This window comes from Diadema antillarum, unplaced genomic scaffold (assembly GCF_040938485.1).
Source record: "Diadema antillarum isolate AM-2024a unplaced genomic scaffold, OU_Dant_1.0 seq00000217_RagTag, whole genome shotgun sequence".
NCBI lineage: Eukaryota > Metazoa > Echinodermata > Echinoidea > Diadematoida > Diadematidae > Diadema > Diadema antillarum.
The window spans coordinates 1,149,686-1,164,814 of record NW_027271272.1 but is presented as its reverse complement, the minus strand read 5'-3'; the positions used below and the strand labels follow the sequence as shown (position 1 = coordinate 1,164,814).

Sequence of the window (15,129 nt, the reverse complement as noted above, 5' to 3'; positions counted from 1 at the left end):
TTTCGGACACTTTAAGCTTTTCTGCAATATGTTGTTCAACTAAAATAATTAGTATGCCATACATTAAAAAAAAAATCATATTTATAACAGTGTATACTTGGGTGACCCGCACCTCGTCATAGTTAATGTCTGCGCATATTTGAATCACATTTCGTCACTGAAATTCTTTGAAATCCAACCCACATACAGGAAAAATGCTGAAAATTCCAATGGAATCACAAGTTCACTGATCGATATTGAAAATTTGCTGCTATTGTTGTCAAACGCGAACAATGCGAAAAAAGTTGCGCGCTAAGGGAGGGGCCCGCAACTCGTCACCCGCGCTCCCATAGACAAAGCACGTAAAAGACGTGTGCGGGTGACCGTGATGCTCCCATAGACATACACGTAAAAGATGCGTGCGGGGACAGTTGCGATACTTATAACACGTATTCTGATTAAATTTCAGATTTTCGCAAAAAACTGTTCGGTTTTCACCACAATTTGCTTGGTTGTGGTAGCCCTGCCAAGTTTCAAGCATACTGAACACAGTCCCGGGCATAAATTTTTGTTTAGTGCGCTTACAACAATTTTAAGTGGGGTGATGGTATTCGGGCCCCTGACGAGGTGCGGGCACTTCACTATATATATCAATAAAAACTGCTTTTATCTCAATGTTAATTCTGTTAAATACATCATAGAATTTCACAAACTCCCAATATCACCTGGATAATCCACCAGAATCTTTCCGTCCCCTCCAGAATTCAGATGCACGCTACTAGATGCGCGTTCAATGTCAGTGCGCATACAAGGCCGCTGAAACATGTGCACTGCATCATACCTTGTTGGTGCAAGTTTGCATTGGGAACGTTGCGGTACCCGTTGGTGTCCGAATTCTGGCGAGTCGGCACTTGTATTCAACCCAGGCTGTGCATTTGTAGTCACTGCATTGCATCGGCACATACAGAGATTGTGTTTTTACAGATACCATCAAGCTCTGAGCTTGCGATAAGTGAAAAATCTCGCAACAGAACGGCACATTTCATGATTTTTAGCGCTTTTTTGGTGACCCTGATTCTTAACAATGGACTTAATTTACTCGCGCTTTAGAAAAGTTGTGCCGGTTCTGCATTTTTGACGGCAAAATTTAGGATTTTGGATGGATTTTTGGAGATGACGAAGGGACTTGCCTGTTGTGAACGACAGTGCCAGTATACGAAATGGTGTGACGTTCGTGTGATGTGACAATAGAATTTGCTGGCTTGTGATCAGTGATAAGTGTCTGGATTCTGGTAGGTCGCTGAAAACAATTTACTCTACTGTATGCATACGGTATGTGTTGACCTCTGCTCCTCGGGTCAAACAGCGCAAAAAGGGTAACTGCGCAGTGACACATCTTCCTCTTAGTAGAGATAAGCGCAACAACTAGAGAAATGTGATCCGACAGGCCTTAGCAAACGAGTTTTGATAGTGGGCATTGAGCCGTGTTTCTGGGAAAGATAATAATCGTGGCCTAAGAGGAAGAGCACAAGAAGTAGAGAGCATTTTTGTGCGACTCCAGCTCCAGTGCAGTGTGTTACAGCAAACAACACGCTTTACTTGAGGACTTCCATCCATGCTCAAGCTACAGCTGTGTAGATGGTATGCTTATTTTGTCTGAACGATATGTCATGCTGTTCATCAACCCTAATGCTCTCAACGCCCTAATGTTCAACTTCATGGCTCTTTGTACAGCTGTAGTGTAGGTGAACAGAAGGTAAGGCAGGCATCATCAAAACAAGGCTTTATTCAAGTGGGTACTTGTTCTCTTCCAGGGAAATAGTTGTACATACACAAGCAGCAGTATAGTTTAAAGTCTTCACGCTCGTATGTCTTTCGTTCTAGTGTACAGTTAAGGTAGTTTCGATTTAGCTCTTCCCATGCTCACAGGGACTATGTAAAGATATACTGTACAAATGTAGTGTAAGTGGAATTGAAGTCTTGATTATGGTACATGTACACAGTTTTTGTCATGATGTTAGAGACTTTTTATTTTTTTTAAAGAAGAATTTAACAATTATATGTTTTCAGTATCATTTCCACTCAATGCTCTAACATGTGATGTTTTTAGATTCGTTGAATTCTTGGGGAATGCTTGTCATACATGTAGTTGTGATACGGTATGCCGTTGCAATGTTTTGAATTTGCAAATTTCATAGGTTAACAGAAATATGTGAAAGTACAAATTGTAGCAACTTGTTGAAAGAAATTTCACCAATCTAGGAACAGAAAAACAAAGAATTTTCATCGTGTGCAAGATAAGAAGCTGTTCAATGTACATGTACATTGTACATTGTAGCTTTCCCCTCAAGATTGGATTCTGTGAGCTGTTTCTTATGTAATTCTGTTGCTGTGTGTTCTTGATTGTGAATTTGATCACTCGCACAATTGTTTAGCAAGTTCCAATTTGCTGCCATTTTGCTTGCAGAGTGTCTGTGATTGTAAAAGCATGTCACCTGTGGTCCATTGTTATCATCTTGTGCTAGAATCCATGAAAGAGAAAGAGAGACAAGCTTGGGGGTGTTTCATAAAGCTGTTCGTAAAGTTACGAACAACTTACACGCGACTGGTGATCAGTTGTGATGTGCTATACTTATCAGAATTTCAATAATTCAGCACAAGAACTGATCACCAGTCGCTCGTAAGTCGTTCGTAACTTTACGAACAGCTTTATGGAACAGGGTGTTCTGCCTGTCAGTGGTACAGTTTAATGCCAGCTATTTCAGAGCATGTAAGCACATTTTGACAAATTCTGCCTATCATTGGACTCTTTTAAGGAGTGATTTCTTGCAGCATGCACATGTATATATTGTGAATGATAGAACCATTTGGGAAGCCTTTTCACTGTTCTTTATAGGTTATGAAGAATAATTTTTATGCAAGGTTATTTCACAGAACAGTACAATTCCAGGTAGACCAACCTCATACAAACTATTTGTAAGGGCAGCAAATCACAACCTACTCGCATTTAGTCAAACATGGTGAAATTATTACAAAAAGCGTACATTGTAGATAGAGTTCTAAATACAGTTCTGTACTAGTAGCAAAGAAGAACAGAAGCAGAATTATGATCGTTCAATAACTAAACAATTCTGAAACTGCTAACCCCCCCCCCAAAAAAAAAAACAACACACACACACACACACACACACACACCAATAGTTGTCTGTTTGCCTGTGATTAAATGAAGCGATGCCTGTAAATCCTTGACAAAATTAGACTTGCACTTCTAGTACCTGCTACCTGCATAAAGGAATTGTTAGTCATGCATGCAAAAGGTAAGAGAAAGGCAAACAATTTGTATTCAGAAAGGAATCTTATGCCTCCATGAAAGGAACATGAATCTGCAAGTTCCTGTTTCGAGTGGTTAATTGATATCATGGAGTTCTGTGACTTGTATGGCGGGGAAGAGGGGGTGATTAATATTGGTTGAGAAGTGTCATCATTTGGAAATCGTATATGCCATGCTGTCATTTGGACATTTTGCAAAAGTGATTTTGATATGCATGCTGGAGGTGGTTTTTAAGTTTTCTTGGATGTATTCAGATAGACCAAAGATGCCTTTATAGAGGGAGTATAAGGAGTAAAAGGTGAATTAGTATCTTCATGTAAAGTAAGATTATGTCATTGCTGATTAATATTAAAAATAAAATGAATATACAAACATTAAAATGTAGAAATCATCCACTACTATTTCGCATTCCTTTTGCAGTGATGACAGTTGACATGTCAATTTGAATCAAAATCTTTGGCCTGAATCAGAATAAATGCAGTACAAGATGGCTACTTTTTGGACTATTCCAAAATTAAATCTCTAGTACATGCTATCTGGACATTAAGTATTCCTGCAGCTGTGCATTTTATCCTTTTATCTGTTTAGTACATGCCATGCCAACTTCGTCTATGGGGGGGGGGGGGGGAGGGTGACTGAAGATGGTTCTAAGTTGAATAAGAAACATTATGTTTATTGAAGAAAACGGCATATCCACAAAGTATCAGCATGCTCGAGTTGATGGTTGAATAAATTGAATAGATAATCAAGTACTCAGAGGCGTCTGTGTCAATCTACTTAAAGTCTAGTGTGCTTTACGTGTTTAATATAGCTTTGATAGGCAGTTCTGTTGTCGGCATCATTAGTGCTGCTTCTCTGTGAATAGGTTATTATTCCACGAAGCAGAAAGCTGCGAAATCAGGATGTAAATAGTATCGCACCTGGATTCTCTTGTTTCAATGTCCTGCCAGCTAACTATCTGATTGTGGACTCTTATGTTCCAGGGGTTTGCTTGGCTCAAGCTCTCTGTAACTCGAAGAGGAAGCAGGAGAATAAAAATCACAAACGGAAGATATTCTTGAACCATTCCCAGAGGCCATCGTCATAAGGCATTGCCATTATTGTTAGCTCTGTGGTACCCTGTAGTGTAACAAAAAAGGTGAATCAAGTGTCACTTTGAAAATGGTATGACAAGATTGTGAAACATTATCCTTGTTCAAGAGCAAAACCCCCTATTTTTTTACTTCATTGCTCTGTCAAAAGTCAGATTTTACTTCATTATATTTTAGTTATTTTATGTCCCTTCATTTATTTGTAGGCAATTACAGCTTCTATACATCATCCAAATATGCCTAATTTGAAAACATGAATGATTAAAACAACACAGCAAATTATTATGATGTGCATTTTCACCATATCATATTTTACTGTTGGGGGTATGTATTAGTATTACTTCTTATCTATCATACAAATTGTACATTGTACTTCAGTTTTTTGTCTCTCGGATTTCATTGATCTGCAGGCCTTGTCATGCGTGTTGCCTGCACAGACATTGTAAATAGCTCAAGCAGGACAAGACGCGAGTACCAGGTCTGTCTCTTGCAGTGCGAAACATGAATGATGTTGCATGGGAGAATTCGGCACGCAGCAACAACAGCGGAGGCAGCAGTCAAGCACTTTCCAACAGTAGTGGCATGAGACAGGGATACGGTCGTATGGCTCAGCCGCAACGCACACGCGACGACGCAACAGTGAGATACTTCTACCAGAGACCGGGACACAACATGACGGAGGCGGGCGGCCAGTACCCTAAGCAGAGATGGGCAGTCGGGGACGACTCCGTCCTTGACCAGGTCAGTTTCGGTTCACTTCTGCACCCTGCAGCACACGTGGACAGTTGACTCACGTTTGTGTAATCACAATCAAGTGTTTATAAACTAGTAAATGAACTCCATTCTAAAGTGAACTTGCACATGTGCAATTTGAACATGTACTGTCGTGTGATTAAAATTTCCAGAAAAAGTGCAAGGGTTCCTTTGCCCAGTCCATTATAGAGATTTCACTTCATGTGGGTGCCTATAATAAAGTGCAAGAACAAAGGGGCCTTGTCCTTGTGGAAATGTGGTTAACATGGCCTTTTGAGACATGTATGTGAAATTAGTAAATGCAGAAAGATGAAGTGAAACACATGAAAGTTAAGGAAAATCTGACATACTGATTTCTGATGAAGCTGTGGATAATTCCATGCATTACCCTTTCCTGATATGAAGTTTACAACCAGACATGATGTCACAGTAGTAAAGTGATATGCGGAAAATAAGAGGACTTTGAAAGAACCCTTGACCTAGCTCCTCCAAAAGGCGTGGAGAATAATGTTTGCCTTAACATGTCTCAGCAACAGTTCAAGGGAATATGTACTGCCCATTAAGAATAACAATTTAGCAGGAAAACGTGAAGGTAAAGCCCACTGGGATTGTTCTAATTTTATGAGATTGTTGATTGCTGCGGAGATCCCAGATAATACAGGGCAGCACATGGAATTAACCAAATGTGACAGCATTCATTTCTCTTGATTGGATTGTCCAATTTTCCAGAAACTTCTCCTTAGTGTTTCGTATCCATTATGTACATGTTTGGGTAAGCTTCCCTTTGATAACTCCAAATTGATGTTTTACATCTGATATGCTTGCATTTACACTGCAGTAACTATTGAGGTTGAGTCAGATATCCCTAATTAGTTGCGTGGTGTATGAAAGAGGATAGCAAATTTTCTAGGTGCGATGTAATCCCTCGACTTGGTTATCATTTTCCCCTTCTTTCCCCACCCCCATCATCACCACCACTACCACCGCCATCATTACCACCACCACCATTACGTGCTCCAGGTTCGCTCCGCTGGAGATGTGAGTCGTATGACCAACGAGTTCCATGCATTACACCTTGATAATGATGCTCGGCCAAGGAACATTGAGGAGGTGAGTCTCGAGAAATATCTGCAGATGTTCTTATGCTCCGAAGCCAGGCTCATGTGAGTGGGCAGACTAATGGTGCTCAGTATTGTAATTGTCATGTGTAATGATAAAGGACTATAAAAAAATTGCATCTCGTTTTTAAGCATGGATGATGGGCTATTGAGGCTCTTTGAAGAGTCCTGTCGTAATATTTTATTTTCAACAAGAGAAATCACCTGAATTGAATACAAAATAATCATTGACGGAAAACTACAAGTCTGCTTGGACCTTGTTATAGGAGCACTTACCACTTAAAAACCGTGATTTAAAAAAGAACAACAATTAATCCACTAGTAATACATGACTTCTCCCACTTAAAAAAGAAAGGCTCGTTGTGATGGTAATGACATTTTAAAACTTCCATGTACTTTGTTTCTTACGTGGTTATTGTCACTGATGCTTTTCACTGGTCCAAGCTTGTCTATGGTTTATGTACATATGAATAGACAATTGCTTTAAGATGAACCACCAGGAATAAACCTCACATTGGCTCTTGACATGCAAACACACAATTACACGGCATATTGGAACTTCCAGATGTGATGTATTCAAAGAGACAAGATTTGCCGCGATTAGTTTCAGTTGCCAGCTTGAGTTTGAAAGAGAAAGTAAATGTTGACTTCCTGGTTTTAGAAACAAGCGGGAGTCACAAGAAACAAGTGCGATATTCAGTGAAAAGTATGGTAATAAAAAAAAAGGTCAGGGGAAGCATGCCTAAGTATCATACAGTGCATTCACTGTAGAAAAAAAAAAATAGAAAAAAAATGTGTTAATAATGGATTGATGTCTAAATGTATCTGGGTTGCCCGCCTTCATGGTGGACAATTGTGAAAGCTAACATGTGGCAGCTATGCAAGCAATCAGACGACATAGTTTGCAGTTGTGCATGACTCAAAACTTCTCACACTGACCAATCACATTTCTTTTTGTCTGTCTGTCTGTCTGTCTCTGTGTGTGTCAGAAAATCTGGGATGCACAGGAGAATAACAAGGAGGAGGACATCTTTCAGCAGTGGCCGTCAAATGCATGGGGAGGCAGCGGGGGACTACCAGGCTCTAGTGAGTGCAGACATTTAATGGCTTTCATTTCAAGAAGTGGTAGTGTAGGGATACCATGGAGTTGGGAAGGCTGGCTCCTGGCTTAGATACTGTTGAGAATTCCTGTCAGGAATTGTGTCCAGCTTTATCACTGATCTCTGTGAAAGTACACACAGAGTTGAAGAATCTTGACTGGAGTCAACCCTTACCAATGAGTGTGCGCTTGATGCGCAATTTGCTGACCAGTGCTATGTATTGTTCTTGAATGTACTCTGGTGCAGCGAATGAATCAAGCCACCCATGAATCCCCTAGCTGCCATGTCTTTTAAAATGTAAGGTACCCTCTAATGCAAGTTAGTGTAAAAGAAGGTAATCTAAGTGTTAAGTCAAGTGAGAGGGAACTTTGTGCATTTGCGAAGTTAGCTGACTCGCAGCTTTATTGCGATGAATAGTTAAACAAAAGACAAAAATTTATTCCTGTAACAGCGAACAAAATATTGCAAGCTTTCACTGTAACGTAATGAAAGGTGCTTAGAATCCGCGTGCCTGCTCGCGGCTAAACCCACTGTAGTGCAGGTGACATGAATTGGAGATTGCCTGTTGCAAATATGGGGTCTTCAACTACATTCCCCATTAGGGCAATAGGTTGTAATTGTCTAAATGTTATGCCATGTGAAGTGTACCAAAAGTAAGTTCATCTCATCACTCATAGCAAGTATCCCAACCCTTTCAAAATATCGTATGCATTTTCAATCGTGGAATAATTGTACTCATAAAGTGGTATACGTTTTGACAGACAAAGGTGAAACATATCTAAAATTCTAGAGGGCTCAGTTTATGTGTGAAAATTGCAGTCACCAATGATCACAGCTCACTTTGAAAGAAAGGCGTTTGAGAGCCAAAGTAGAATGTTACCTTGTCCTAGCTCTACGCTCTTCCAACCCGGTTTGTAAGTAAGTGACTAACCTTGTGACGACTGTCCTTCCTTCTCCAGATCACTCCATGTCGCAGCCGATCATGGTGCAGCAGCGTCGGCAGCTCTCTCCAGGAACGGGCACCTTCCAGGGCCAGGAGAGCACCGTCATGTCGCCGCGGTCGGACACCAGCGGCCTGGGGCTGAGCATGGCGGAGTACGTCCTGGCTTCCTCCCCGCAGGGCAAGGATTTGGAGGGCAAGCTGCACAGACTCAAGCCTGGATTTGTCAGCGTAAGAGAGAGAGTGAGACTCTCCGTATACCATTCCTCAATCGATCGGTCGGTCGGTCAGTCGGTCGGTCGGTCTGTCAGTCCATCCATCTGTCTGTCTATGTATCTATCTAACTGTCAATCACTCAATCACTTGATACATTTTTTGTATGTTTTTCTTTTTTTTTACACGAAGGAAAATGTTGTGTTTCTGGAATTTGATGTAGCATGCACATGTATGTGCCGTATTTCACACCAAAATGTGATTTCTGACTTCAAAAGATGTCGGTTCCCTCTGCACCAGCTTGACTTTAGGGATGAAAAGGTTTGCAGCTTTGCCTTCGATGTACATTAACCACTGATCTCTGCAGGAAGTATCTGGATATCTCATTGGCTAGTCACTTTGAAGCCACTGTGCTACCATCTCGCCATGCACATCGCCATACGTTTTTTTCAGGAGCTCATGACATCACATGATCTGGGTGACAATCTCTGCTGGAAAATGTCTGCATGTCTGCATAGAGTGTGCATGGTAACATGGTGGTTCAGTAGCTTCAGTTGTTTGTACAGCATGAATGGGCCAATGACATATCCAGATGCCTTCTATAGAGATCAGTGACTTCAACCTCTTTGAAGACTAGACCTGAGCAGGATGCTACATAACCTTTTTTTTACACCAATTGCCCAATCGGGCAAGCAGATTTTCAGATTGTTTCAGAGCACTTACCGGAACATGAATTTCAAAACACTTGCCCAACTGGGGCAATGGGGCAAGTGCTTACGTAGCCACTTGCCGAGTACACACGGGCAAGTGCCTATGGGTAGTGTGTGTTACAGCGAAGTGATCTCGTCCACAACAGTTTAATGGTAGTTGATGTCTTTTTTCTGCCGTCCCCCAGGATGGAGGTGGAGGACAGCATCAGCACCAGCACCAGCATCAGCACCAGCAGGGCGGAGACATCAACCAACAGGCCCAGGGCAACGGCAAGAAGAGCAAGACCCCGTCCCCGTTTGAGGCGGAGGGGGACAAGCAGGAGGTGGTGGAGAACGGCATCGACCCCACCCCGCAGGCCAAGGTGGAGGAGGACCCCAATGCATTCAGGTATGCATGTGTGTGCTTGTGTAATGTGTGGCAATGTGTCACATTGCCTGGCAGGGATGTGAGAGTTCAGAGTTGAAGCTAATTTCAGATTTTTGCATATTTTATTTTTGCTCTGCCCAAAACCCACTTTTCAGGCTTTGTGGCAATCCAAATGCATTAAAATATTCCCGTTTTGATTCACTCCAGATTTTTTTTTCATAAGTTTCAGATTTTTGCATATTTTTTTTTTTCATTGTGGTTAGCTCAGCATTTGTGTGTGTGTGTGTGTGTGTGTGTGTGTGTGTTTGGGTTTGTAAATGTGTATGCATTAGCTTTTTTTTTTCTTTTTTTTTTTAAAGAAACAATATGGTAGCTTGGAATGTTATTTTGTGTGTGAAAATATACATTCACATTTTGGTGAAAGGAGCAACTCGGGCGAGGAGTGGAGGGAGTGTGGTACCAGTGCATGGTTGATTTCAGTAGCCATGGTAATGATATGTTATACAGCATTTTTTTCCCAGAAAGTGTATGACTTAGACAACCTCTCCCCACCCCCCCCACCCCTCCTCCACCAGTGGCAGTAACCTGTCACACTCAGTCACCGACCCGATAAAGAATTTTTAATTGATTGTTTCAGCCGCACGCCGGGGAGCCGGGATCCTTCCCCAACGGAGCAGGAGGAGGGTAAGAACGCGGCGATGCAGCAGCCGGTGACCTCCGTGGCCGACATGCAGCTGCAGAACATGATGCAGAAGGTGCACCACCACCAGCACCACCCCCAGCCCTCCGAGGGGCCCTACATTGAGGGCGGCGTCCAGAACCCCCTGCAGATTGACACCAGCGCCGGCATGGAGAACGTCGGCGGCATCGAGGGGCTGCAGTTCGACTACGCCGGCGGCAACCAGATGGCCCACAGCATGGACAGCCCCAGCTACATCAACTATGAACAGCCACAGGTTGGTCTCGGAGTAGCATATGCATGAATTTCAGTCCATAGCTGGCTGTCTTGGTTACTGTGAAAGTAGCAAGTTTTGTACAATTTTTTGTTGATTATTATTTTTTCTGTGTGTGCCAGAGCCAATTTCGATAAACTTTATCTTAGAATTTTGCAGATGAGAGTATTTTCTTTGTACATCACATTCTATCAAAGAAAAATTTCATCTGCTAATTTCAAGCTATTTCTGTTAACCCGTTGAGGACGGTTTGATTTTGCTACAGCACGCATTTCCCATAGACACCTGCCCGAGTATACTCGGGACTCGTCCTCAACGGGTTAAAGGGATGGTATAGTATTGGTGGAGATCGGGATTGAGCTTTTATTTTTTTGCAAGATACCAAGAAACTGCTTATGAAATAGCACAGAGCATACCATTTTAAGAGGAATTCAAAGTTTATTTGATGAAAATCGGTTTGGGAATGGCTGAGACATCCAAAAACAAAGTAAAACAAAGCGATCGTAATAAAAGGTAGGTCCCATTGTGCAGTATGACAATGCCATTTTTGGGAGTAATTGTCTTGGGGAGGGTTGTATTGCCAGAATAGAGAGGAGTAAACCGTTGTGTATCATTTTTTATTCCATTGCGTTCCTACAGCAGATGTTCCAGCAGCGTCAACCCACCCCACAGACCATCTCCGTTCAGCAGCTCACTCCTCAGCAGCAGTACGCACTGGCAGCAGCACAACAGCAGCAGCTCGGTGAGTCTTGCAAAATAGCACTCTCGAGCGTTGGGAGTTTCTCCTTTTGTTTTGGAAGTGGGGGGGGGGGGGGGGCGTAGGCAACGCTGCACACTGGCACTGGTCCGATGGTCCCCGACCAGTAAAAATCACTGTCGGACCAGTAACTTTTTCGGGAATGGACAAGTAAAACGTGGAAAAACTGGGTACTTACTGGTCCGACAGACAGGTTGGACCAGTAGAAAAAATGGGTTAGTGTGCAGCCCTGCCGTAGGGTAAGGAGTATGCTTTGTATACCATTCTGGCTGTACGTGTTTGTTTCGGGGACTCTGTAGGTTATAAGACCAGAATGACCCCTGCCATGCCATGCAGAGCTAAAAAGCCGCCACAAGATTGGCTATGAGGCACCCATCTTCTGAACAAATCTGTGCACTCCTTGATCACACCAATGCTGGTCAAAAGAAGCGGAATGTTTTATTTGCGCTTGTTTTCTTTTTCTAATATTTTGTGTCTGTTGTGTGTTATATTGTGCTTTGTCAAATTTTTATGCCTCCGCCACGAAGTGGTGCCATAGGCATTATTTAAGGAAAAAAAAATCAATATTCAGTATTCGCCCTTTCAGCTAGTGATGGATAGGATTTGTAGGCTTTAAATGTTGTTGAAATATAGCATGCTGAAAAAGACTCTTGTGCATAGGCAGTTACTGTATGTCAAAATGCAGCATAGCAACCAATTTCGGATGGATTTACACAGTTATTGTACCGTTGTCAATCATTGCTGCTAATGTTTAGTTTAGTCTGTTGTCGAGGGTGTTGGTTGTGTTGTGCTTAAACTAAAGTGCCATACCACGTTCAAGTTCAATTGACGTAGTGTGAATGCAAGCAATGTGATCGGAGGTGTTGTCACATTTGCACACAGAAGGATAATGTTGTGGGATTCTCAAGTTTGACCCATTTTCACCAAACATTACTCATCGTCGCAACCTCACATGCCAATAAGATAAGATTGTGATGTTATCAAATCACACCTGTCCCTCTTGTGTCTACCCAAAAGTATTGTCAAAATGACTCTGTTGGTGAATACTATAAGTTTTTTAGCCACCTAGAACATGAAATGGAATTTTGCATGTTGAACAATATCTCATCACACACCATCCTCCCCCTCTCTCCTCAGCCTTTGCCGCTAACCCCTACATCATAGCCGGCACCGCCCCCACCGCCCAAGATCCCTACGCACTCGGCATTGCTACAGTCACCGGTAAGATGGCCCTTTCTCCCCCTCTGTTTTTTTTTTACCGTGCAAACTGCCCTAGCGCTGATCGTTGCTGATTTAGGACTTTGTAGTCAAATGGAAGGATGTTAGTTCTTTCATTGACTCATGCTCAGACAAATCTGCTGTGTTTATTTTGAGAAGTACCTGAGTTGGGAATATGGGCATAGATGGATCTCAAGAGTTGCAGTACAATGAACAACACATGGTTCTTTATACCGGAACTTGTATATAGTATCTCAATTGAAGTAGATTTTCTAGAGAGAGGATTCTCATGAATGAAAGAGGTCTGATAAAATTGTACAATTCTTAAAGTGTTGACAGAAGATCTATATGGGCGCACATTCCAAGGAATAAATTTGATAGGAGGACATGAGTAATTGCTGTATGCAGCGGAACTGTTGCCACTTCTGAAGATCCCAGTATGGTCATGCAAGATATCGCCCAAAATGATGCTTATGGCAGATATCTGTTCCAGTTACTCTGTACTTGATCTACTCGAAGATAGCACTGTCCCAAGCTTCAAGTTCACAAGAGGTTGCCAATATGTCTCCTTTCATTTTATTAATTTTTTTTTAACAGGAGCTCCAGCCGTTGTCCCACCCCAGTACGCCTATGGAGTGACCCCCTGGAGTGCCGTCTACCCGGTGGGGCTCATCCCCCAGGGACTGCAGCAGCAGCAGGCTGCGGCAGCGGCAGGCCAACAGGCACAGCAGGTGAGCTGACCCCAAGGGGTTAAGCTTTTATTTTCTTCTGCAAATACGCAACCTCTTCTTGATAGTTGCAGTATTTTACAGGTATTGAAGGGGGGGGGGGGGTGGCTGCACCTGCTGTGTTGCAGATGTAATATTTGATTTGAGCCAGGGTCATTAATAAGTGTTGGGTAAGAAATAATTGTTTTCTTTTATTTTTAAGTAGTAACCCAAGTATTTGTATAGTATGTCCATACATACAATAAGAGGTAGCATTTACTTATTACCTTCTGTTGCCAAACAAAAGAAACAAATATGAAAATTGCCAAATGGCATAGAAAGAAATCTTCTGGAGTGAAGTCTGTAAGGGATGTTATTTTTCTGGCTAGTGCCTGAATTTGTGCCCTGTCAGTATCATTATTTAGGTACTTGTAGAAATGACTGTGTGCAAGAAATGAGCATTGTCTTTTTGGGGGGATTTTGTTTGACCACAGGGTGGACAAGGACAGCAGCAGCGAGCCCAGAACGGCGGCAGACCCATGACACCATCCCAGCAGCAACAGCAACAACAAGCCCAGCAACAGCAGCAGCAACAACCCCAGCAGCAACAGCAAGGGGCCGGCACTCCCCAGGGCCAGGGGGAGCAGCAGCTAGCCGGTCAGCCTGGCGCCCAGCCGGGCATGCCACAAGCCTTCCCCGCAGGTAGACAAGAGCCAGCTTTCTGGCTGGACAGTATATGTGTGCAGTGTAGATAGGCCAAACCAGTGCTGTCGTGTTCAAGTTTACTACTAATGTTGGTGTTGGAGCTTGCTCAACACTATCACCAAAGATAATCTCGGACTTGAAATCAGTCAGTGTTAGCAGGTTGACCTCAAAATTACGATGTAGTTCCATTAAATAGTGTTGGGCGTGGTATCGAATGTGTTTGATGTTGGTAGGATCGTGGCTACACGCACAAGATCGACATTCATGTGCATGCATGGACTGTGCTGTTGTAGTGGTCACCTATGGAGAGTACACCAACACTTTAGTCATGGTTCCATAAATGTATGTCTGGGAGCAAAATTAATGTATAGAACTTGGCTAGGAATCAGTGTAAGTGATGATCAGCAGGGTTGCAATTTCTTCTTCAGTAGACCAATATCTTATTATTATGCCCACTGATTTTTATTTAGCTTTATAGCGATGTCGATATCGATTCCCTTTGCTTATATACACATTTTTATTTCTCTCTTTCCTATTTCTCTGTGTTTTCCAGAAGATCTAGTCATCCATCTTTATCAGTCTTTTTTTTCTGTCTATCCATCCATCTATCTATCTATCTGTCTGTCTATCTTTCTATCTTTCTAATTTTCTATCTACCTATCTATCTATCTATCTATCTATCTATCTATCTATCTATCTATCTACCTCTGTCTGTCTGTCTGTCTGTCTGTCTGTCTGTCTATCTGTCTCTCTGGCTATCTTTCTATCTATCTATCTTTCTATCTATATGTACTTCAAGCCGTCAGTTTACGTAAATATGCACACTTGCTTGTATGTCTGCGTTGTGTTTGTGATCAGCTGCTCTTCATCTTCAATTCTCATCCCTTTTCTCCTTTCCTTAGCTGGCTACCAAGTGATCACCTACTACGACCAGACTGGGGCCCTGATCAACCTGGGGCAGAGGCCCGGAATGGGTGCTCCCGTCCGGCTGGTCTCCCCTGCACCGGTCATCGTCAGTGGCGCCCAGACCGGTGAGTGTGGTGTGACCGCCTAGGGACAGTTTCTTGGTGTCAAATTAAAAATTTGATTTCAACTCTTACATTCACTTGGGACTCCATTGAACATGGACACCCTTTACTTATCGGAGTTTGCAATTGAATACCTGAATGTAAGAATGACCCCATTCC

The 15,129-nt window shown here is 42.5% G+C and overlaps 1 protein-coding gene across 1 annotated transcript in view; it reads left to right on the top strand.

The window, feature by feature from the left end:
• The window catches only part of LOC139729109 (pumilio homolog 2-like), a 30,261-nt gene that overhangs the window by 1,429 nt on the left and 13,703 nt on the right, over positions 1 to 15,129 (top strand). Inside the window, exons 2-12 of the mRNA XM_071640035.1 lie at positions 4,812 to 5,142; positions 6,175 to 6,264; positions 7,262 to 7,358; positions 8,332 to 8,543; positions 9,421 to 9,623; positions 10,240 to 10,558; positions 11,195 to 11,297; positions 12,450 to 12,533; positions 13,128 to 13,261; positions 13,732 to 13,939; positions 14,845 to 14,973. Of these exons, the coding sequence (XP_071496136.1) occupies positions 4,903 to 5,142; positions 6,175 to 6,264; positions 7,262 to 7,358; positions 8,332 to 8,543; positions 9,421 to 9,623; positions 10,240 to 10,558; positions 11,195 to 11,297; positions 12,450 to 12,533; positions 13,128 to 13,261; positions 13,732 to 13,939; positions 14,845 to 14,973 (1,819 nt within the window). The 5' untranslated portion in view covers positions 4,812 to 4,902. The remainder of the gene's footprint in view (positions 1 to 4,811; positions 5,143 to 6,174; positions 6,265 to 7,261; positions 7,359 to 8,331; positions 8,544 to 9,420; positions 9,624 to 10,239; positions 10,559 to 11,194; positions 11,298 to 12,449; positions 12,534 to 13,127; positions 13,262 to 13,731; positions 13,940 to 14,844; positions 14,974 to 15,129) is intronic.